General features: G+C 37.1%; 1 protein-coding gene across 2 annotated transcripts in view; it reads left to right on the top strand.

Moving 5' to 3' along the window:
* The window catches only part of EIF3H (eukaryotic translation initiation factor 3 subunit H), an 86930-nt gene that overhangs the window by 48104 nt on the left and 14415 nt on the right, over nucleotides 1-24411 (top strand). For both annotated transcript variants that reach the window (XM_060128154.1, XM_060128151.1), the window contains exon 3: nucleotides 23976-24143. In XM_060128154.1, coding sequence (XP_059984137.1) covers nucleotides 23976-24143 — 168 coding nt within the window. The remainder of the gene's footprint in view (nucleotides 1-23975; nucleotides 24144-24411) is intronic.

The raw sequence follows: 24411 nt of genomic DNA, 5'->3' as shown, positions 1-24411 counted from the left end.
TTAAATTGGGCTAACTAAATATGGTATTTACCTTTATTTTTTATTGCTTTGCGTTGACAGTAACATTTTGTCATGTTGCATTTAAGCTGTGGTCGGAATGTGTCTCTTGACCTTCTGAAGTACTATATTTTTAACTAACCTTAGCTTGTATTTTATAAGTATACGTAGGCAGTAGTCAGACCTGATTCATTCTAGCTTAGTGTCCTGGGCATTTTAGGTTTCTTACTTGAATGAATGATTGCTTTTGTGACCAAGTTTTTATTACAAGTATCTTTAAAAGGAATCATGAAGTATATAAATAACTTAGCAACCTTCATTGTTAGAGGTTTTTGTAAATTTAGGTGGTTTTCAGTATATTCGAAAATTATTCCAGAAATGAAAGCAGTCATGGGAAAAGCAGTTTGGAAATGATGCTGTTTTTTAAAAGCCCGTAAAAATGCCCCCAGATTAAACAAATGTCTCTTGGCCCTTCTCTTAACAGGAAAAAAAAGAAAAACTTAAGAGCCAAGTAGAAAATACTTCATAAGCCTATCAAATGGCTGCATCAGTTTCTCTTGAAGTCCTACATGTATTTTTCTTTAGATAATATAGTAACAAATTATGTAATCATAAATTATCGCAGTTATTTATTTGGAAACTTTCAGGTTGCACTTTTGATTTGTGAATTTTGTGACACCACTTTGTGATTTGTGTTTCTTTTGCTGGAGCACCAAGGTTGGAGCAGGCACGATGTGGATTTCTAGTCCTTTTCTTGAATGTGTGAACTTTGTTGATTCCTACTAATTGAAATTGTGTTGCAGTATTCCTTTAATGTGGCACACAACCTAAAATGCCTTTTGGAATTTTGATGTTTTCTTGGTGGCTCATTTAAACTTTTTGCACGAGCTAGTTTTAAAGTTACCGTGTAAAGTTGCTGAGCATATTCCATTTTTCATGTTAACTGCTCAGTCTGTCTACATTACCTGACTTCAGGCTCTCATCATCATCTCTTGCCTGAATTATTGTGGTAGCCTTTTAACAGGTTTCCTTGCCCAAGTCTTTTCCTTTTTAGTCCATTCTCCCCTCTAAAGTGATGCCTTAAAAAGACCCAGAAGTCTCAGAGTGTCACTTTCCTACTTAAAACCCTTCTCTGGCACCTCTGTATCTGCACAGTAAAGTCCGTGTCTCCCTGGCCTATGACGCTTTGAGATTTGGCTCAGGCACATGGTTTCCACCTTCTTTCTTACCTTTTTCCTGTGCACATTATATAGTATGAGATTGTTTTATAGAGTTCCCTAAAAATTTGGAGTCTCTTACACTTCTGTGCCTTGCATGGTGGTTTCCTCAGGCTTGACTCCAGCTCTTACTTTTTCTGTCTGGCAAGCTCTTACCCATCCTTCAAAACTTAGCACAGGTTTTGAACCTCTGCAAAGCCTTTCCTAATGCCCCTATCCCCATAGTTCCCTTTGTGTCAACTCTGCAACCCATATACCTTGAATTTATCACATGGTATTGCTAATGTGGCTTTCTTACCTACTCTGAACTGCTTGAAGGCAAAGATTATGTCTTGATTCAAGGCTGGCTGTCGCTTTTACCTTTAGTGCCTAGAAAAAGAGATAGGTGCTCAGGAAATGCTGGCAGAAGTCATCTGGAACTGGAGTTGAGACTCACTCTGTAATGACACTTTGAAAATCTTTTCACATCCTCCTATTTTTAGCATAATATGGATGATTTGAGCCCATTTGGTCACTCATCTTTTATTTTCCAGGATATGTGGACTGTATTATCCTTTCTGATTAGTAGGTAGTCAAGATATTTACAGAACCATCACAAATTATATAAAATTCCCTCCATAGGGCTTATCATTGACTTTGAACTTGGTGTAAAATTAATTCCTGATGTGATGCTAAATGTTTTATATTTTAAGTAATATGGTTTTAATTCAGAATATGGAACCCCAGATAAGCTTCATAAATAACACTTGTAAACTCTTCCCTAAGGCATTTGTGATTAGTTGTTTAGTCCAGTAGAGAAGCAGCAGAAATGGGAAGTTGAGTATTCATTTTCTTCATTGATGACTTCCTGTGTTTAATAGTAGGATTAGTCTGTAATTGTGTTCTCTTTTCTACTGTCAGTAAAGTTTATTGTATTGAAATGCTGTATAAAATCCATGTCTCTTTCATGGATACTAATGGAAGTAGCTGATAGTGTGAGGTGATGGAAACATTTGATTTCTAAACACTTTTCAGTTTGCATTTGATTTCTGTTACTCGAGGGGACTGATCCTTCACAGCTGTTAGAAAATGTAAGTGGGTTCCTCTCCTGCTGTACAGATCTTTCCTTGTTTGGGAACCTTTGATGGCACGGTAGGGGCTTTTAAAAGTGTCGCAAATGTAAGGCAATTTATACTGTAGTAAGCATAGAATTTTATTGTTGCTGTTTATGGCATAAAATTGAAAGTTAAAAGTAAATGGAGGAGAAAGATTGCTGAGCATGGTGTGCTTGTGAAAGCAGCCTTTTTTGAATTAATAATGCCATCTCTCCTGGTCACCTGGGCTTTCTCTCAGTTTTTCTCTCCTATTTCTTCTACTCCAGATTCTCTTATTGGTGAAATGAAAAATGAAAGCAGAATAGATTGATGAATCACAGACAAGAAATAGCGCACATTTTGTCTTGATTAATGTCCTAGATTAATATACTTGGGGGAAGGGACGCGATCAGCCATCCCGTGGTAGAAGCAGTCTACTGAATAGGTCCGTGTTTTGAACTGAAGGATTTACTTATTACAGAAATAGTTCTCCAAGTACTCTGTGAGGCCCAGTTGTTAGAACATTGCTGAGAAAAAGAAAGCACTCTGGGGTTGGAGAAGATGCCTCTTTAGTACCTTTTTATTCTCCGTTAGGCTTTTACCACTTAGCATGGAGATTACAACCATCACATTGGAATACTAACCTTAGCAACAGATGTGATCCTGAAGCATGTTACTCATTTCACCAGATGTTCCATTTCTCTTTAGGGCAAACTTCTGGTTAGTTTCTTGTATCAAACGCTATAAGAAATCAGAATTTGAAGTTTATTTTAGGCAGACTGTGGTTGTTTATAAATAAGAGAAAAGGCACGGTCTTTTATAACCTGAAAGACTGAGTGATTTGCATAATATCAAATAAATTGTGCTGCAGCTACATTTTACATTTTGTAATTGATATTGCCTGTATATTCTGTTTGAAAAGGTTTGCGAAATATGTATTTCAACAGTATACTTATTTCTTATGAAATAAACAGTCAAGTAGTATTCTTTGTTGATTGTGCAACAACTATTTATGATTTACATACTCCTTCCAAAAAAGCGTTTGAAGCAGATATGAGTTTCTTGCTAATTTGACAATTTAAAACATTTTATAATTGAACAAATTGTGGATATTCTTAATCATAACATCTGCAGGATGTTGATTTATAAAAACAATAAAATGTTTTCATGCTATGCATACTTCCTGTAGTGTATGCTTACAGTTCAAAAGAATTATTTTCTTATCTGTTTCCTTCAATCTTTGAATTTTAGCACTAGTCATAATTCTGAGTCTGGAAAAGATTTCACGATATTCCAAATTTCTGTGTTTTTCCTTCCCATCAATAATGGTTTAGCAGTTTTATGTAACATTAGAAGCATTACTTTGTAAAAGTAGCAGCATCGAGGAAGGCATCATCTTGTTTCTTTTGAATAATATGAATATAATAGCTGCAATGTAATTGAAAAATGTGTACTAATTGGAGAAAGGGAGGAATCCTGGCATCTTTTCTTTTGGAAACTTTGCTTTTTTCGTTTTCATTCTACATCTTCACTGTAGGGGGGTGGATCCAGCAAGAACAGTTTTATAGTGCATTTCAGAAGATACACTCTCCCTTCTTCCTACTTTCAATCAAATATTTTGGTAAAAGCTCTCATGTCTGCAAGACTTCCATCTGGTGAGAACTTGATCCTTTCTGCCCAGTTTCATCTTGGCTCTCTCCAGTGGTTATAGCATAATAGATTCTCTTTGAGATTAAAACACAGAACAAAGACAGGCTCTTTTTATTAATAGTCAAATGAAAGGCTGCAGATTTGTGAATAGTCCTTTTTCCAGATAGAGAATTATTAGAGACAGGTCTTATTTTCTTCTTTTAAACTCTGTATTCTAAAATTGTACTACTATAATGGACAGTTCTTACACTTTCCTTGTCTGTAAAATGGGGATAATAGTACCTACACAATAGAACCGTTGGGAGGATTATCATAAATACATGTGAGGTGTGTAGGCTAATAAACAATGTAGGCTATTATTATTCATCTTGTGGCTTAAAAAAATAAAGCTGGCTAAAATTAAAAAGAATTCAGCGTATATAGCCTGCCAGGGTTATATAAATCACTGAATATGCTGTGACCAGAGCATTTACAAAACAGCATCTTCATGATAACCAGATTTTTTATTTTTTGCTTCTGCCCAATTTTGATATTGTTTTCTTGTAGTCCTTTTTATGAATATTAATATCAACCTTTTGTATTCAAAAATCGTTATGATTTAAATAAACAGTTTTAACTTATGTCATCATCCCTATGCATACACCCCATTGCCAAATTGAGAAATTTAAATAGAAGTTGTTATAGACTGAATGTTTGTGTCCCTCCAAAGTCCATATGTTGAAACCCTAACCCCCAATGTGATGGTACTTAGAGATGGGGCCTTTGGGAGGTAACTAGAGTTAGATGAAACCGTGAGGTTGGGGCTTTGGTCTGGTAGGATTAGAGTTCTTCTAGGAAGAGATACCAAGAGCTTGCTCGCCTTCTTTCTTCACTATGTGAAGGCATCAGGGAGAAGGCTGGCAAGCCAAGAAGAGAGCTCTCACCAGGAACCGAATGAGCCAGCACTTTGATCTTGGACTTCCCAGCCTTCAGAACTATGAGGAAGTAAACTTCTCTGGTATTTTGTTATGGCAGCCCAAGGGAAGCTCAAAATTGGAGTAGTTAGGTAGGAAGGAAGCTGATCTCTCTCATACTAAAGGGATACATTCATCATATAGGGCATTGTGACAATGAAAAGGCATTCTGTTTAATGTCTGGGGCATGGCTCTGTCTGTTCTTATTCCTGATACAGCAGATGTCTATTGAAATTTTTGTTTTATGACACCATGTGTAAAACGTTATTGTTTGTGGATGGTAGGTATTCTGAGATGTTTTGACCTTAAACAATCATGTGAGTTTAGTTGATTTTCTCTGGACAGGCACTTAATATAGTAGTCATAATTCAGCATCAGATGATTATCATCTAAGCAGAGGTCTCAGGAAAAGTTCATGTACCACAACCATAGCAAACAACATATCACAACATTTCATTTTTATATATTCTCTTGATTAGGTTGTTGAATAGAAGTAACAGGCAGTTGGAAGCTAAGACTTTTACCCCCAAGCAATCAAGTATTTCCTGCTCAATTGGCTTCATACCATCCTGCATGTCCTCAATAAAATTCCATTTTAATTTTGTAGGAAAGGTAAATTTATTAGGCACAGACCAAACACTTAGAATAATTTTTACTTTTTACCTATTGTGAGTAATTTCACCAGAGTATGCATCTTCTACCCTCTTGAAATGTGACCTGTAAAATGTTTTGTGAGGGCATTTGAACCATGCTGCCTCTGAAGACAGCAATATCTTTTTAAAGAGTTTTTCATTTGGTTTTGAGAAGTCCTGGAGAAAGGACAGTAACATTGCCTAATCTAAAGAAAAGTAAAACAGAAGAGAGATGCTTAGAGAGAGAGGCATTGTGGCACTGAAAGCAAATATCATGGATATTTGCTAATTACTGTTGGTAACTTTTTATGGCCTCACATGAGACACTGTTCACTTAACTTATGCTTTTGACCGCTTTGTTTTGACCCGATTCCCAAGCGTCCTTTTCCCAGTGAAATGCTTGAGGAAGCAGTCTTCTCATCTTGCCATTGCTTTCTTACTCAACAGCTTTCAACTGATTTTAATTGTGAGTTTTGCTGAGAGCTTAGTGTGGCTTGATCTCTTCAGTGTAACGGACAGTTCTGTAGCAAATGGACCCTACTTTTATGCTCTTTGATCTGATATAACCTTTGACGTTATGAATTTGTCTCCTGGACCTTCTGCTGCAGTTCCATAGGAGCATCTGGTTTACCTCTTGAAATGCTTCTGTTACTGAACTTCTCAAATTCTTGCATCTCTTTTTTGCTTTTTCTCTTCCTATCTTATCTATATCTTTAAACTTAACTATCATTTTTGTGAGCATGTGAATTTTGTTATGAATTAGAGAACAGAATGTACTCTGTTTGAACTTTTAGCCCCTGCTAAGTTTTTCTTTTTTAAATAAGCTTTTTGAATTATAAAAAATTAATAGAACAATATTTCAGAGAATTTGGAAAAGAGGAAAAATTATCCATCTTTTATCTTTAACGTCATGATGGTTAATAATTTGGTATATTTACTTCTAAGTATGCTTTAACATTTTAAATTTTAGAGTGCTTTTACCTTTTGTATCTGTTTCATATTATGTTGCATATTATTGTGTTTTTGAATGCTTTTCACCATTGTTAAAGCTGTATTGTGAACTTTTTTTTTTTTTTTTTTTTTGCGGTACGCGGGCCTCTCACTGTTGTGGCCCCTCCCGTTGCGGAGCACAGGCTCCGGACGCGCAGGCTCAGCGGCCATGGCTCACGGGCCCAGCCGCTCCGCGGCATGTGGGATCTTCCCGGACCGGGGCACGAACCCGTGTCCCCTGCATCGGCAGGCGGACTCTCAACCACTGCGCCACTGGGGAAACCCCTGTATTGTGAAGTTTTGAAGGCATAAATGTATCACAACTTCTTCCTATTGTCAGACATATTAGTCAATTTCTAATTTTTTGTTATAAACAGTTTTTGATGATCACTTAAAAACATACCCTCCTTCCAGTTATGAATTATAACCTTTTTGCTGATTTCCAGCAGAGGAATCAAGAGTTAAAGGACATAAATATTTTTATGGTATATTGAAAAGAATGTGGGCTTGGTAGCTGGGAACATCTAGCTTTGAGCCATGGTGGTCACTTACCTATTATATGGGCAATTTACTCATGTAACAAATGGAAAAAGTAATATCTTCCTTACATATAAAGTATAGGGAGTATCTGATTTATTGATTGAAATACAGGTGCTCAGTAAGTAGAAGATTTTCTTAGACCCAGCATTTTTCCTTAAAGGTTGTTGCTCTCAGTAGTATATGAGAGTATCATTTAAGTGTGACCATATACTTTAACACACAAATTGGGAAACTTTAGTTCCAAACCTATGCCAAGTAATGTGGGCTTTGGACAAATATAAACTGGAGCCCAGCCACACTTGGAACATATGTCACCCTGCAATTAAACCACATCTTCACCATCATTGTGCCTATTTTTTTAAAGTTACATATTTTTCAGGTGAAAAGTGACATATTTTGGTTCAAATTTATTTGATTACAAATAATGTTGAATTATAGTCTGCCCAATAGAGTAAAATTCTCCATTTAAACATAATCTTAGGGCTTCCCTAGTGGCGCAGTGGTTGAGAGTCTGCCTGCTGATGCAGGGGACACGGGCTCGTGCCCCAGTCCGGGAAGATCCCACATGCCGCGGAGCGGCTGGGCCTGTGAGCCATGGCCGCTGAGCCTGCACGTCCGCAACGGGAGAGGCCACAGCAGTGAGAGGCCCGCGTACTGCAAAAACAAACAAACAAAAAACAACATAATCTTAAATATTATCCTCATTTTCCCACAATATGTTCTTCTGAAAAAGACATAAGTAAATTAGCTACGTAACGTCGGTTCATTCTTTCTAAATATAGACAGTCTTCTGCAGTGCTCATTGAGGTTTCTAATCCAGTGTTTGCAGTGTTCCAGATTGCTTTCAGGATTTTTTTTTCTCTTTCCTTGATATTAATTACTCTGGATAAACTTGCATTTATTATTATTCCTTTTGTATATCATAAGGAAAGCTATCATAGGATTCATCTGAGTTTTTTCTTTTAAGAAGGACTTACTAAAGCACCACTTGTACCAGGCAGTGTACTTGGTGCTGAGGACACAGTGGTTTTATTGTGAAAATGTAAACACAACAAGGTGATTATAGCGTAGTGGAATAATGTTATAAAAGCAGGAGCACGGTACACAAAGTAAGGGCACTTAGCCTGGACTAGGGAACCTGGAAAGTTTCCAGAAAGAAGGGGTTTCTGAGCTAAGACCTGAAAGGTGAGTAATATATGTCTAGCCTTTCCCTTGTCTGCCATGTATATTAGTACTGTTGTATTAATTCAGGCTTGTGGTCTACCCACCCTCCGGTCTTTCTATAATTAGTGTTAGTAAATAGTATTGTATCAAGAGACAAGTTATAAGAAAGCATGATCGCCATAATTGGCCCCCAACTTGCAGATCTCAACTGCACATGTATTTGTTAATAGTTTTTCTAAACCAGTTGAAAGTCCTTCATGTCCCTGGCCTATATCACAGTTTGATAGTAGTGAATATTATATTAAAACACTTAAAATATGAACATTAAAAAAATTTATCCTTCACTTTCTGCCTTCAAATTTTGGTGTTTTCAGAGGAAAAGGCATTGAAACAATTGTGGTCATATACATTTTACATATTGAAGTGTAAGGTTGATTATGACTTTCCTAGAAGACTTCTCTACATTCCTAATAATTGTTCTTAAAGCTTGTGTGCTCTAAAGGATAGTGAGTTGGTCAGTGTGTCTCAGATGATAGTTAATATGGTAGTTTGTTTTGGTTACCACTTTTACATCATTTACATATTTTTGTTTGTCGAATTTGAATTTTTCATTCTTATTATTGTATTGAAATTCCATCTCAAAAATGGGGGGCGGAATGGTTCATTCAGTCGTAAAAATAGTAACAAAATCACTGTGTCTCAGAATAATATGTGATAATCGAACAGGGTTCCAGTGCCTGCATCAGTGTTCTGAGGAGAGTTGGGGTTTGCTCCTCAGGGAACATTGGCAGTGTTTGGAGACATTCTTTCTGTTATCACTTTGGGGAGCGCTGCTGGCATCCAGTGTGTGGGAAGCAGAGGTGCTGTGCAGTATGCTACAACGCACAGGATAGCCACCATGACAAAGAACTATCTGGCCCAGAATGTCCGCAGAAACTCTGGCCTCAGTGGAATGTGGATCTGTATATGCTAGGAATGAGAATCTAAGAATGTGGTGATTTATACAAGCAATAAAAGGAAAGTGAATAAGAATCACTGTGGCACATACCTCAAAAGTAGGTTTTATGGACTTCTTGAATAATTTGCCTCTAGTTCCCAAAGTTTTTGGTTATTTAAGAAACTTTGTCAAGTGGTGGCACAGTGCCACCAAAACGTGTGATTTAAAACTCCAATGACAATTTTTATAAATCAATAAAGTTTTTCCAGGACAAATGTAATACTTTCCAAAGAACTATTTCCAAAAATAATGAATCTTGTCGCTAAAGATGGACAGGAGTCCCAACTACCAGAGCATCATTCAAAGTAGCACTTTTTTTTTTTTTTAAAATAACACAAGTAGAGGGGCTTCCCTGGTGGCGCAGTGGTTGAGAGTCCGCCTGCCGATGCAGGGGACGGGGGTACGTTCATGCCTCGGTCCGGGAGGATCCCACATGCCGCAGGGCGGCTGGGCCTGTGAGCCATGGCCGCTGAGCCTGCGCGTCCGGAGCCTATGCTCCGCAACGGGAGGGGCCACAACAGTGAGAGGCCCGCGTGCCGCAAAAATAAATAAATAAACAAACAAATAAATATAAGTAAATTAAAAAATAATAATAACACAAGTAGAAGTTGCACTATTGCAGATAACCTTGTAAAAGCAGCTGTAAAGTTAATGTCAAAATGCTGTGTTTGGAGAGAAAGCAGAGTACCTATATCCTTTCCTTTACAAAACTACTGTTAGTTAATATTTCGTAGTTTCAATCACATAGAACATGCAAAAGCACTTCCTAGTAAATGTGCATGTTACTAGATACTCAGCTTCACTGTTGATGTGCACAAAAGCATTCATCCTTAGCATATATGTGATTCTTGTATGAAGGAGAAGTGCCAGGTGATTTTTTGTTCATTATGGAAAATCCATGATTCAAGAGAAGAGTTTTTATTTAACAACTATTTTGTGAGTTATATGGACTAGAAAAAGTGTGTTAGAGTACTGATAGAGTACAGTTGTATTTCTGGCAAGAAAAAAGCATTGTTGCCACAGTGCCTGCCCACACACGACTTTATTTACAGGGAACAGCTTCAGTGGCTCTAGAATTCTCCTCCCCTCCTCTCCTTGTTTTTGCACCTGAACATCTATGAAATTGAGATGTACTTTTTAATCCATGGTGTTTTATAATTAAAGTTGCTAGCTCTCTTTCCTTTCTTATGCTTTAGTGGAGTTTTAGACTTGATGAAATAATGCTATTATGCTTTTCAATCTTAATTTAGTATGGAAGAAAATAGTGAAGATAATAAAATTGAAATTTCAATCTTTCAATACTTATCTTTAGAATATGTTCAATGAAAAATGTGTGGGAAGAGGTTAAATCTGACCCTGCTTTTCTAACCTGCCTATGAGGTGTAAAGATACCTGTATGAATCTTTGACATGAGAGTAGAGGTTACATTTTTATACCTTCTTTATAACAGTGACAGTAAAAGCTATTTTCATTCCTTCCTTCAAATAATTTGCTAAAGTGGCATGTTTTAGCTAAACATGTAGTATCTTGAGTAGTTTTATAGTATTAATTTTGAGTAAAAATACCACCGTTTTTAACATTGAGATTATGATACTGGGATGAGGAAAGTGTTCCCACTTTACTAAGCCTTGATAATTTTAATTTATTAGAGGAAGAAATTGATGAGATTGCTAGACATATTAAACTACATCTAAATAGTGCAACAGGATATGAATAGCTCCAGAGTTTAATGAAGTCAAGGATTAGAATCTAGTCTATTTCATTCATATATGTAGCATCATCTGACAGTAACGAAATGCTGGCTGCTTTTCCTGATGAGAGCTACAAGTCTGAGTAAGGAGCTGCCAATTTAGTAGAAATAGAATGAGAAAAGAACCTTCTTAGATGTATAACCTGTAATTCAAGTCATCCATCAGGCTGTATATTTAAACCCTGGAGGTAAATGCAAATCATCTCTGTCACTGATATACAGCAGTTTTGTTTCGTTTTTAATTTCATTAAAACTTTTATTTATATAATTAAAATTAGGATAACATTTAAAAAACTTGAAATCAGTGGTTTTCATGAGTGCAGAGGTCCATTAAATGTTCTGCAGATGATTCACGTGTGAGAGAGGTTGTTCCAGTGCTTGTTTGTCTGAACTAAAATTGTGTTGGGAGGAAAATCTAATGATGTTTTTTGAACCTCTGCCTCTTCCTTCAGGGATTAGCCTCAGGCCTGTTTTCTGTGTGAGGAACCCACTTATGCTCTGTAGTCTAGAACTCTAGTCACTTCTTAAACTGTGATCCTTGTTATACTTCTCTCCTTCTTTTGACCATTCTTATTGTTAGGGTTTCTAGATCATAGTTTTTAGTGAAACTGACTTTGTCCCCTATTTATCTCTGGAATATTAGCACCTGAAGGCACAATAGAGACAGTTGATTCCAATTTCAAAACCTAGCAAAGAAACACATGAAGTTTTATTCATGGGGGATTTTTATCTGGTCCCTGCCTTAACTCTTTTAAAAAATGTCAGTTTTCTCACAGGGGGTAATCATTGCCACTTTACTACTTGTTTATTTGATCACCGTTACCATGTGATAAGCATTAATCTAAATCATTTTTTCATTTGAGATACATTAAAAATTAGATGATTTTAAAACTGTATTTTTAAGGGCAGTTTGGTTATTTGGAGCTTTTCCTCTGCTTTATTTTATTGTATTTAATGGCAAAGCCAAACATGCCATTCAGGTCTGCTGTTTTCTCAGCCTGCAACTAGTCTTCTGTGCTGTATTATTTTGCAAAGTAAGAAGCCAGGCCTTTGATTCCCAAGCTTGATTTCCTGGTTGTTATTAACAGAGAGAGTTTGTTCATTTTAAAGGCCCAGAGAACTATATGTGATTATCCAGATATTTTCTTTAGGGAACATTAAGCATTTGAGTAGACCCAGGAATGCTGGCTCCTCTCTACTAGAATGTCAGCTGCAGGAACCTTTTCTGTCTTTGCCCTCTTGCTGGACAGCACCTAAGAGTCCAGCACATTATAGCTTGAAATAAATACGTGCTGTGTGAATGTATGAAGGGATGAATGTATGAATTTGCTGTTCAAGATTTTTCTTCCCCAGAATATAAGGAGGAAGCCTCTGTAAGCTGTTTGTATTGCCTTTATCTGACCATCAAAATCTATTCTGCAAGGAAGAGATATATATCTTTGGGGATAAAAGAGGGTTTTTTTTTTGTTGTTAAGGTGATATTACCTGGTTTGAAAATGCTTTGAAAGATTGCAAATGGCACCTTTTTTCAAGTCTCAGCATACCCAGCTTGCTCTGTATCTGGACACTGCAGTGAGGGACAGTTTTTTTTGGCGGTTTGAGTGGGGGGTGAACAATCTGAAACAAGTTCAGGGAAAGTAAAACAAAGATAGCCTTTTCGTAGATAGTTATTTATGCTTCCCTAGATATTTATTTATTTATTTATAGTTGTGCAGTGTATTTCTGTCAGTGCAGCCCATAGAGGTTAATTCTATTTCAAACATCTGGCAGGATCCTGCCTGCCAATTGCGGAAGAGAATTATTTGGTCTGTTTTGTAGCCTTCCAGCATCTTTCTGTAATACTTTTCTTGCCTTTCAATGATTTTTATTTCTCGCCTGTATGCTCTATTTCATCTTCCTCTCTAATCCAAGAGGTCCGCTGTAGAAAAGCATCTTTAGGAACCTCAGATTACATAATGACAACTGATTAGACAAGTCTCAGTAATGGCTTCTAGAGATCGCTGTGTAAAAACTCCAAAAGATAACAGGATTACTGAGTTGCTTGAAGATGGTTTTTAGTGTGTGACTGTAGAACTGTATTTCAAGGTACGTTTGTAACATAGCAGGATACAGTTTGTGCTAAGTGTATTTTTATAACATAACATTTTTGCTAGAGACCAGCTTTCCCCCAAAATGTGTATTCTTCTCAAATGGAGAAAGGTTACCTCTCTGTTGGGATCACCACTCCTTGCCTTTAGAACAGTCTTAGCTTACTAGCTCCGGTCATATCACCCGGTCGGTCAAGGAGTGTATTTTCTCTTGGGAATTACTAATCTAAATCACAGAGTTGTTTAGATGAAGCCTCCATCCAGCTTCCCACATGATGGACTTCCTGGTCTTGGTAGGACAAGGGTAAAAGTGACAATCTGTTGGGTGTCCTGCTGGGGTTTCCTTGGGACCTTTGGCCTGTCATTTTTACTCTCCCTGAATGGTGTGTCTTTGGTGATCTCAGTGCTGTCTGTGCTACTGTTTGGCTGCCCCTGAACTGAATTGATTACTGCTTCACATCTTGCCTCCTTCCCACCTTCCCCCTACATGTGCACAGAGGAGTGGAAGTTCCCTGAGAGCCAAGACCACATTTGGCTTGTTCTCTATTGCATCGCAGTGCTTGTTACTCTTTTTTGGATCTTAGCCCTTTTGAGAATTGAGTGAAAGCTTCACACCATCTCTCCACAAAGTGCATATTTGTATGGTTTTGGGAAAAGGAGATTGTAACAGGAAAAGTAACATGGCCTCATTAAAAACAAGCCACAAGGATCAAGCCTCAGATTTATTGTGGTGGCTATGTGGGTTTCTGCTTGTTCTTTTTCTCAGCATAGACCTCTTTATTCCTTACCCCATAAAAATAAGTTTGCATGAAGCTGAGTGTGTAGGGGAAGAGATGGGGGTAAGAAAGGGTTGGATGGAGAGAGTGGTTACAAGTCCTTTTGTTTCTATGATATAAATAATCCATAGGAAATTATTTGCTTGTCCTAGCCTTTTCTTTTCTTTAACTCCTGTCACTTTCCATTCTTGCCAGCTTTCCCTTTGCGTTGCAGTTAAGGATACTCTTAAAAGACTCGTGTCCTTCAAGCTTTCTTCTTATAGCATCTTTAATACTGATTTTCTAATCCAAATTGTCCTGATGTTTGAAGGTAAAGGGCACTATCTTTGGACAGTTGAGGCTGCAGGAGTGGATCACCCTACTAAGTGATAGGTGGCACATTAGAAAGCTGTTTGTTATATTGAACTGAGTTTAGCTCCGTCACTTGGGTGGGCAGTATTTCCAGTAACCTTTACTCAGTCAGTGCCTTGTGTAAGGTGGCACTGCTGCTCACTCTTCCTTCCCATTTTCACCCGTATTCTCAGTACGGTTTCTAAAGTCACCTGTTGGGGAGGGGGCAGGGAGCTTATTTCCTTTATTTGGAAGAGTTACAAATGCAATCAGGAGATAGAAACTTATATAGCACAATGCAACTATATTGTTATATACCCAGTAATAATAGAACACCCAAGATTACCTTTTCTCGAAATCTAATTTCTGTAGCTTGTCTCTTTCTTTATTGACTCTGTTCTTTATTGTACTGAAAATAATTAGCTTATAGTTTTAGTGTCTAAGAAGTATATTTTCCTTTTGTAATCCTTTTTCACGGTAGACTGTTTTTTGATCATATTCATATTTGTACATAAACTTTCCTTTGACTCAGATAAACACCATAACCTCTAGATTATAAATAGCATTTCTGAATGATAGGTGATGGTGAAAGCCCACTGAGCTCTTCTTGAGATTATTTAGTGCACCAAGCTCTTGTTGCTAAGGCTTTCCTTTATCCTCTTTACTACTTCATGAAGTCGATACTGTTTTTATTCCCATCTTACAATGGCAGACACCTAGGCTGAGACAGTTTGTCATAGGTCACACAACTAATATGTGTTAAAGATGGTGTCTTAGTGAGCTTGGGCTGCCGTAACAAAATACCATAGACTGGATGGTTTAAACAATTGGATGGTTTAAACAACAGGAATTTATTTTTCAGTTTTGGAGACTGGAAGTTCAACATCAAGGTGCCAGCAGGGTTGATGTCTAGTGAAGGCTGTCTCCTTGGGTTGTGGCTACCTTCTCACCGTGTCTTCACACAGCCTGATTACTCAGTACTGCCTATGGATGGAGAGAGGAAGCAAGCTCTGAGGTGTCTCTACTTATAAAGGCACCTACTCCATTGTGAGGGCCCTACTCTCATGACCTCAACTAAAACTAATTACTTCCCAAAGACCCTATCCCCAGATATCATCACATTGGGGGTCAAGCTTTTAACCTAAGAATTTGGGGTGGGTCACAGTTCAGTCCATAGCAGATGGTATTCAGACCAGGTTGGCTACTTCAGATTCTTCTGAATAGTCTGGTACCATATTCTGTTCTCTGCTCCCACAGTTTAGGAGCTCTGGTATCCAGATTATTTGGTGACCATGTTAAATGTAATAAGTTGGCCAGCAAAAGAAAATGCTGTTGATACTTGTGTACGTACTCCTATAATATTGTATGTATTGCACACTTCTTTTGCCGAAAACCATGGAAAATAAGGGTAAGAATAAATAAGAAAACAAAAATCATCTATGATCCCACTCCCCGGAGAACTGTTGCCATTACCATTTTAGCATATTTCTTTCTAGTTTTTCTCTTTCGGAGGAGGGAGCAACCTAGGTTACTCACATATTCTGCTTTTTTTCCTCCTCTTGGCATCTCACGAGCATTTTCCCAGTTCAAATTTTTAGAAACATTCTAAATGATTTTTGCCTTGGAGAAAACAGATTTGAGAGCTACTAAGAAAGTAGAGGACTATATGAGCTGAGTGTGGGAGAAGGTGGACAAGATTGATGACTCAGGGCCTCTCACTGAGGGAGAAAACAGAGTTAGTAGGCATGGAGGGTGGGATTGATAAAGTCAGTGTATACTTTTACCAAGTGCATTACCTATGGAACTCCCGCTGAAAAATGCTCGTTAAGCAAACAGCCATCTGGACTGGAGGTAAGTTTTAAAAATTGCCATCATCATATGGTTGGAAGTTGAAATCACTATTTTCTAGGTGGGGAAGTTAAGGTTCAGAGAGATAAATGTGTTAATTGACCACCAACTCCTATTGAAGAGGGGGTACCTTTAAAGCTCATGTCACTATAACTTTTATCAGGCTCCCAGCACAGGTGATACTCAGTAAACGGTTTCAGAATGAACAGTATTGCTTGTATGCTGTAAACAGTTCTTCCAAAAAGTGATCATTTGTTCTCTATTTTGAGTATTTAGTGCTCACTACTGATGCATCCCATTCTATGTTTTGAACAGCCTGAGTCTGATAGGTAGTTTCTTATGGGATGAAACTATTAATTCATTTTGGTAGCCCTTTCTTCTTTTATTCCCCTGCTGCTGCTGCTGCTTCTGCTGCTGCTTGTAACTTGTACAAACTGTTTTCTGTTTTAAGACTCATGAGCCATTCTCTCCTTGTTTTCCTTTAAAAACCTAGATTTATAAAAAAGGTAAATAAGTTGTGATTGTTCTATTAGAGAAATGGTTTTGCTTCTCAAAAAACTGTACAATAGTTTTCCTTTGAGACCCCACATGAAAATTTCATTTTAGGCTTAAGAACTAGATAAAAGCCTTACCTACTTCGGGATCTTATGTTTTTCTCCCTTTGGATAATATAAATTACCATGTTTCCCTTTTTGATTTGATTGCCAGAGCCCAGAACTAAATTTGTGTGTTTTAACCAAAATATCTATGGCTTGCTTCACTTTGTTCAGGTCTCTGCCTCACCTTCAGTTTCCACCTTCTTTAATCTAATTTATACTTTCCCTAGATGTGATTTTACTGGTTATGCTTTTTAATGCAAGCTACTTCATGTCCTTTGTGAACATGGTAAGATGGAGATGGATTGATTTATCGATCTATAATTTCCTAATAATTGTGACCATCCTCTAGTACATTAACAACAATTAGGTTTCTGAAATATTTCTTATAGTACCTAACTCTGTGCCAGCATTAAACAAGTACTTGATATATAGCTGCAAATATGACAGGGGCGTTACCTGTCCTCATGAAAGAGCATGAAATATATGTTTTTCTAAACCCAAAGATTCTCATTTGGTCTTCTAACATACTGTGCTCCTAATTGTAGCAAGTGGTAGCAGTAGTCAGTAGGTTATTCTTTAAGTGAGAATTCTTCATGGTGATAGGTAAGGAAAGGGGGTCTATATCCCCTTGCTCCCATCAAAGTGAATTTACTTTGTTTGTGTAAATGGATCTCAAATGACATACAATTAACTTAGTTGCTGTTCTCTGTCATTCACTTACGTGCATCTGTTTTCATGACCAAGGACATAAATGTATATATGTATTTTAAAAATTCTCGTAACCTCAAAGAAATAGGATTTCTTGGCTGTGTTTCATGATTTGATTAAGAAGATACAATATGAATTTGTTGCAGGATATACACAGTATTTTCTGTGAAGAATCCAGTTTATTTCATAGGAGACTTCTTGGGATACATTAAAACCTCTAAAAAACCCTGATTTCCAATAATTTTCAAAGCTCTTACTAGTTTTAAAAGATACAGTAGCACACACATCCTCTTCCCTTATTCCCAGCTTAGCATACAGAAGAAATTACTTGTCAGAATTCATAAACACTTTAAAGAAGAAATTAAACCACCCAGGACAAATGAACACTTTAAAAAATATTTCCGGTAAGATTAAGAAAGGCAGTATTTTTGTTATTTCTTTTTAAATAGAACAGATTAATATCTAGGTAGAGTAGAATTTATATTGGACTGTATATTTCTCTATATTGTGAGAAATTGAACTCTTACCATAGTTCTTAAACAGTCCCAGCGTGGCCTTAATAACAGGTGTATTAATTGGGGGATCAAAAAAAGGATGAATACGTAATGCAGACTGGGTGAAGAGAATATGAAAGTTTTAAGAAATATGTACTCTATAGTTCTCTCTACCCGAAGTAGACTCTTATTTAATTCTTTTTTCAAATGCACATTCTGTTTGCTTAAATCTACATCTGCTCCTAGCTTTGAGCATTGCCTGAAACGTATGTGTGGCTTGGCAGAAAATATGATATGAAGAGGAAAGCACAGAATAGTTTGTCTTATTAAATAATGTGGCAGAGCCTTCACAGTTGATAGCCTGTCCGCGCTCACCGTGTCTCATGGTGCTGCTGGGAAGGAGGGTTGTGATAAGTTTCTTAAAAGCCCTCCTTAGGTTAGCCCTAATGCTAGAACAGATATATTTTGATGTATTCCACTTTCCTGTCATGTTTGTTGTTATCATTAATTTGTTTCAGAATTGTGGGGTTTTGTTTGTTTGTTTGCTTTTAAAGCCCTTTGCATCTCTTGGTTGAGCTTAGTTTGTTTCTTTGTTTCAAAGAGCATGTACAACTACATCTGGTCTCTCTTTGTTCCTTTTCTTGATCTGTTTGTGCAGGTCATCTTTGATCTGGTCCAGTGCTTAGTTTCAAATAGTAACATAGAATGCAGTGTTTTAGGAGTTTGATTACATGTTTGTGATAATTTCAACTTTGACATTTAAAAATCTTTGAAGGTGGTTTTATCACTTAAAATCTTACTGGTAGTGCTAAATTACTAGTTAATTTAGTGATCAAACATGCACAAGCTGTGGTTTCTGAAAACCTAGAAATTGTGTATTTATGCTCTATCTCTGTTATGCTTTATTGATTCAGAAATAATTCACTCTACACTTTACTAATAAAGAAGAGATGAGATTCTGTAAATGGATGGTTGCCTGGGCTTCGGAGTCAGAAAGTCTAAAGTCCAATTGAGTTCTGCCACTTTACAAGCTGTGGTAAACAGCTTTTCTAAAAGGATTTCGGTGATTAGCTCATTAGAGTTATTGTGAGGAATAAAGTCAGATAACATATGTAGACCACAAAGCAGGCGGTGTGACATATAAGTGCTCACTAAGTGCTGGTTTCTTTCCTGGTGCTTAGTCTTGTCCTTTTCCTCCAGACTATATCTGTGTATATTTTTAATAAGATTTTATTATAATATATTTTTAAATGATTTGGATTTGTTTGATACAATATCAAAGTAGTCAAATAAGACAATAGATCCATTGAATTGTTTTTAATTTTTAAAATTAAATTAGTTTATTACTTGGTCCTTTAATTGTTCCCCAATAAGACATCTCTAACACCCCCCCCCACCCCGCGCGCGCGTGCGCGTGCCATCTGCCAGACAGATCGTTTTAAAGTATGCTTCAGCTTCAGTTTTCTACTTTCAGCTCATCCCAGCCTGGCCAACTGTGGTAATTCTTTGTTCCTGTTTTTTGGCAATAAATTGCATTTCATGAGGACTCACTTAAAATAATAAAATAAAGATGGTTTTTAAAATGAAGGTGAGGAATTGGAGGTGAAAAGAATGTTGATTAATTATTGTGCTGAACTGAAAAGCTTCGAATTCAGTGTCCTTTCGGGTGATCTTAAGGAGAACTCATATCTCAAACTCTTGTTCGATTGTTTGCCAGTGTGTGAGTCCAGATACAGCATTTAAATATAAGGCAGCATAGTATTTTCAGTGTTTTCATATTTGGAGATAAAACGGGAGAAAGCCCAACAAATGTGGTGGATTTTTGAAAGCAATAGTTATTGGGCAGCCTGCCTCAGTTAAGACTGTTTAGCTCTAGGCAGTTTAAAATTGACTGTTTTGCAAAGAGGGTATCTGGAAAAAGTGAATGTGAATACACTGGTGCCAGATTGCGGGCAGTTCCTCAGTGTTGTAAACCAGGCTCTCCTTTGCTTGGGAGCGGCTTAAGCAATGAAGGTAATTGTAGAGGTTGAAGAGATTTATAAAACTTCACCTCATTTTTATAATCCTTCCAAATTTTGTAGCACCACCTCAATTGCATCTAAGTGTAGCTTTTGTATTAGTAATTTGAGTTGGCTTGGTAGTAACTACCAATTTGTCTTTGAAATTCATTTGCTATTCACTGTTTCTCCTCAGTCAGTCGGCAGGGGGTTTGCTTTTTAAACTAACAACGTTTAAAATGTTCTTTCCTAAACTTCTCACTACACAATTCTGAGCCTTTCTATTGAATATTATCATATTTTAAAGTAATCCCCCTCTCCCCAAAAGTTTTCCCTTGCTATTCATCTTTGGAAAGTTCTCCAGAAATATTTAGCCATTAACTCAGAAGTTAATATCGTTGGTTGAAATTGCCACTTGGGCTTCTGTTAAATACGAGAACTTTAGAACAAAAATGAAAGCGTCTCTAACCCTGAGCCAACTCGTCAGAGTTGCCAGTAAATGCTTGTCTCTTATTTCATTGATCTGCGTTAACTCAACTATAGGGAGGTGTGGCACTTTAATATCAAGGAACTTTGGTTTTCTTTCCCTTCTCCTTTCTCTTTTGTTTCTGTTGCTGTAATTCTCTTCCTTCTGAGAGATAGGAGTGAACCTTATCTGTCTAGCCACATCTTTTCTACCCTTCTTTTAAAACTCCAGCGGCGGGTGGTGGCAGGGAGAGGGTAAGTGAGGATGGCTGGGAATGAGAAGGAAATAGCACCAGCCCCTACTCCCCAGAGCCTGCGGGCTGGGACACACGTCCGTCCTCACAGTCCTTTCCAGATAGCATGAGCCCTTCCCCTTTCTGTTTACCCGGTGTCCTAGCTAAACTGGGTCTCCTGTTTGTGTCTCACCTGCCCACCCCCAGTATCCCTCCCCTCCACCTCCAGCATAACTCCTGAGAGGGACTAGACTAGCAGAGCCACTAAAGCAGTGGCATTTGCCTGGGAGATTAGAATCTGGAATGATCGTCCCTTATTTCCTGTGTAAAGTTTACTGGCATGTCACTGTATCACGACTTTTTTTTCCGTGTCAGAGGGTAAATGGGTGTCAGCCGGTGTGGCAGCTCAGTTCAGTTGATTGATGGGCGTGTTGGGAGCACAGTTTTGAGACAGTTTAGTGGGACAGTCTGCTGTGCATTTCTTATCCCCACGTAGGTTTACCGGGAAGCTTTTGTAGGGTTTTATTTTGTACTTTTTGAGAACTTGGGTTGGAGGAGGAGGAAAAACTGTGAAAGGAGACAAGGGTCACAAGTCTGTGTTAACATTAGAACAAGGACATAGACCTGAAACACCTGCAGAGATAAAAATTCACGTGGCTGTTTCTGAGTTGTCTCTTGATTGCATATAATAGAACAAATATGACTTCCTTAAAAAAATTTTTTTTAATTAAATCGAAGTAACCTCTTTAAACTGTGCATTTAATGGAGCCTTATATGTATAGTTCCAGCGAGGACTGGGCCTCAGTGCACCCCAACTTCACTTTGGAGCTCTAGCACCCTTACCCTCACCTTTTCAAGGATCACTTGTAGTCTTTTTAGTTAGATCCTTTCTTTCTCTGATACCTCCAAGAGGACATGCATTAAAAAAAAAAAAGTTGTGTTTTTTAATTTAAAAAATGGGGGTGGTAGGTCTAAACCTAGATGAAGAATGACCTGAAATTTCACATATTTTTTTGTGTGTGTAATAGTGAAATTCCAGTTCATTGTAGATTTTCAAAAGCAATTTTATTAACTCACCTGTCATTGGTCTTAACCCTTAGATTTGTATTTTCATCCTATGAAAACTCTTATGACCTTAAAAATAAATTTTTATTAAAGCCTCGTAAAATCTTGTATGTCATGATTTTCTAAGCTGTAGAAGAGGAAAATAGAAGTGCTCCCCCCACCTCCAGCCTCACCCGTAATATAGAGGTTTATTTCTTCATCCCTCAATCTCCAGAAATAAATACATTGGCATTTATTACAATGGTAACTCCGAGGGTGACAGGCTTCATTCATAGGCTTATAGTCTTTAGTCTCTTCTCTAGCTGAGAGAAACACTTCATTTTCCTCCTTATCGTTACCAAGGGGCTGTAAGATAGGTAAGACTCTGGATGAAGAAGGAATCTGGAGGTTTGCTACTGATTGTAAAGTTTTCTACTTCATGCATCCTGAAAATGCTATTATAAAATCTGTTGTATTCAGGCTGTTTGACTTAGTAAGATTACAGAATATTTTTCATAGGAAAGCACTTTTAATTATTAATGCATGCTACCTGCTTTAGTTTATAGAAGAATCATTACTTGTAATTAGCATATCCAGTGAACAGTGTGGAATCGTAGCATTTTGACTGGAATGAGCTCTCAGATCTTTTTGGAGATGGGAAAACTGAGCATCAGAGAAGGACAGCGAGATGCCCCACGGCAGAAATCTCAGAGCCGACATGAGAACCTAGATCACTAGACTCCGGGTCTTTTCTTCTTTTCTACTACTGCCAGTTGGTAGAATCTGTCTTCTGCTTATATTATAGCTAAATTGTACATTGACAGATGTTTTAGAAGTACCAGTTTTAAAAAACTCATCCTATAAAATCGTGTTTGTACTGTCAGTTGCTTGGTAATTGCTCCCCATCTCCTCTTTCCTATCCCTTTAAAATAAATAATTAAATTTAGTTCTGGCTCCTGTTTTACTGGTGATATTAGGATTTTTCATTCATAAGTTACATTTGATTAAATTTTACTAGCCAAATCAGTGATTTTACTTTAAAAGAGTTATGAAATTTTAAAGCAGAAGGAAACAATAGCAATGGTTCTATCCCAGTTTTATGTGGTTGATAGGAATCTGTTAAACTGGCTAGGAAGGGGGATATCTTATATGCTAGAAGCGAAAAAATTAAGATAAAAGGTAATTGATTCAAGATTACCATGTTAATTTTATACTGCTTCTTCTTGAAGCCTTCATATTGTATATGAAAAGAAAACTTCAAAAAACACATAATTCTTGAGTAGTTGATGAGTTGGCTGCCATCTTTTATCATAAGAAATATAACCTTCCTTGGAATAAGCAGATTTATACTTTCTTTACCTAGTAACAAATGTTGAAAAGACCGTGTCCATCTGGGGAAGGTTCTTCTATACTTTATGATTCTGAATTTTGTTTGCTTTGTAAAACCGTAGTGCTATAACCAAGGAAATGACAGACATTTAACTTTACTTTTGCTGAAACCTGATTAAGAGTTTTGAAAATGAAATGGTTAGATTTTGAGTTAAGCAAATATGTTTACTCAACACAGTCGTGCATTTTTATTGTAATAGAAATAGCTTGAATATTATGTTAACTATAAAATTTTCTCCTGTTTTACATATTTGCTACTCATTATTGGGCTATATTGCTTTTCAGAATACATTATTATAGTGTCTGAACCCATTTTTCTAGTAATACAGCTTTGAGTTAATAATATACGTTATAGTCATTAATTTGACATGTAAAAGTCATCCAACTGTTTCATTCTGTACATGGTGATTAAAATATAACTATTCTCATGAAAAAAAATACTGTTGATTACTTAACACAAAGGAACACACAGACAAGAAGAATTCTTTTCTAAATTTAGCACATGCAGCAGGGGGCACCAGTTGAAGGCAAAAATGAATTCTTCTATTTTTAATCAGCTACAGCTTGTGTCCTGTTCATACTTAAATAATGTGGTAGTTAATTGTTTTCCTGTTGGTTTTCTTGATGGTTTTAACTTCTCAGTTCTAAAAGCTGTGTTGAAGACGTTGATAACTACTCTCAACTTATTAATTCAAACATAACTTCTTACAACCATCCAATTTAGTAATTACACAAATTTTTTCCTTAAAAGTGGAGACACATTTAATAAATAATTACTTGTTTGGAATAAGGCATTATTATTAGATTTTTAATACTGTTTCTACAAAATGTGTTTTTGTTAATGAGAAAAGGAATGCCCTAATGATTTGAAAGCTTAATTTGTTTTCTTTATATGAGAAGTGAATGAATTTAAAATCTGGAAACCTGTTCCCTTTAGCTAATAAACAGTTGTGTAGAAATTTGTTTCCAGAAAGGCTTGTTTTTAATATGGGTAATGTCATTAAATAGTTTTTCTTTTGTCCCCCTCGTTCCCATCATCTAGTCCAATATCAGATGGAAATGATGCGGAGCCTTCGCCATGTAAACATCGACCATCTCCATGTGGGCTGGTACCAGTCCACATACTACGGCTCGTTCGTCACCCGGGCGCTTCTGGATTCTCAGTTCAGTTACCAGCATGCCATTGAAGAATCTGTCGTTCTCATTTACGGTTAGTAGGAGTTTCCTTTATTATTCTTTTCTTCCCTTAATATTATTACTACTACTATTTTTGCTTTCTGTCTTTTCGCCTCTAAGAGCAGCCTGGCAGGCCTTCTCAAGTAAATACCAACCCTGTTTCTGCAGCAGCCTCAGCAGCAGCTAAGTCTAGACAGGGTTTCCTTCTTTCTGTTTATTTTTCTTGCTATCAGAGCCCTGATGTGTACATTTTGGAATGCTGGAGTAGCTGCTTCATTTTTATTCCTCCATCTCCCCTCCCT

This window comes from Lagenorhynchus albirostris, chromosome 17 (assembly GCF_949774975.1).
Source record: "Lagenorhynchus albirostris chromosome 17, mLagAlb1.1, whole genome shotgun sequence".
Taxonomy (NCBI): domain Eukaryota; kingdom Metazoa; phylum Chordata; class Mammalia; order Artiodactyla; family Delphinidae; genus Lagenorhynchus; species Lagenorhynchus albirostris.
The sequence above is the reverse complement of the archived record's forward strand: the minus strand, read 5'-3'. Positions and strand labels throughout refer to the sequence as shown.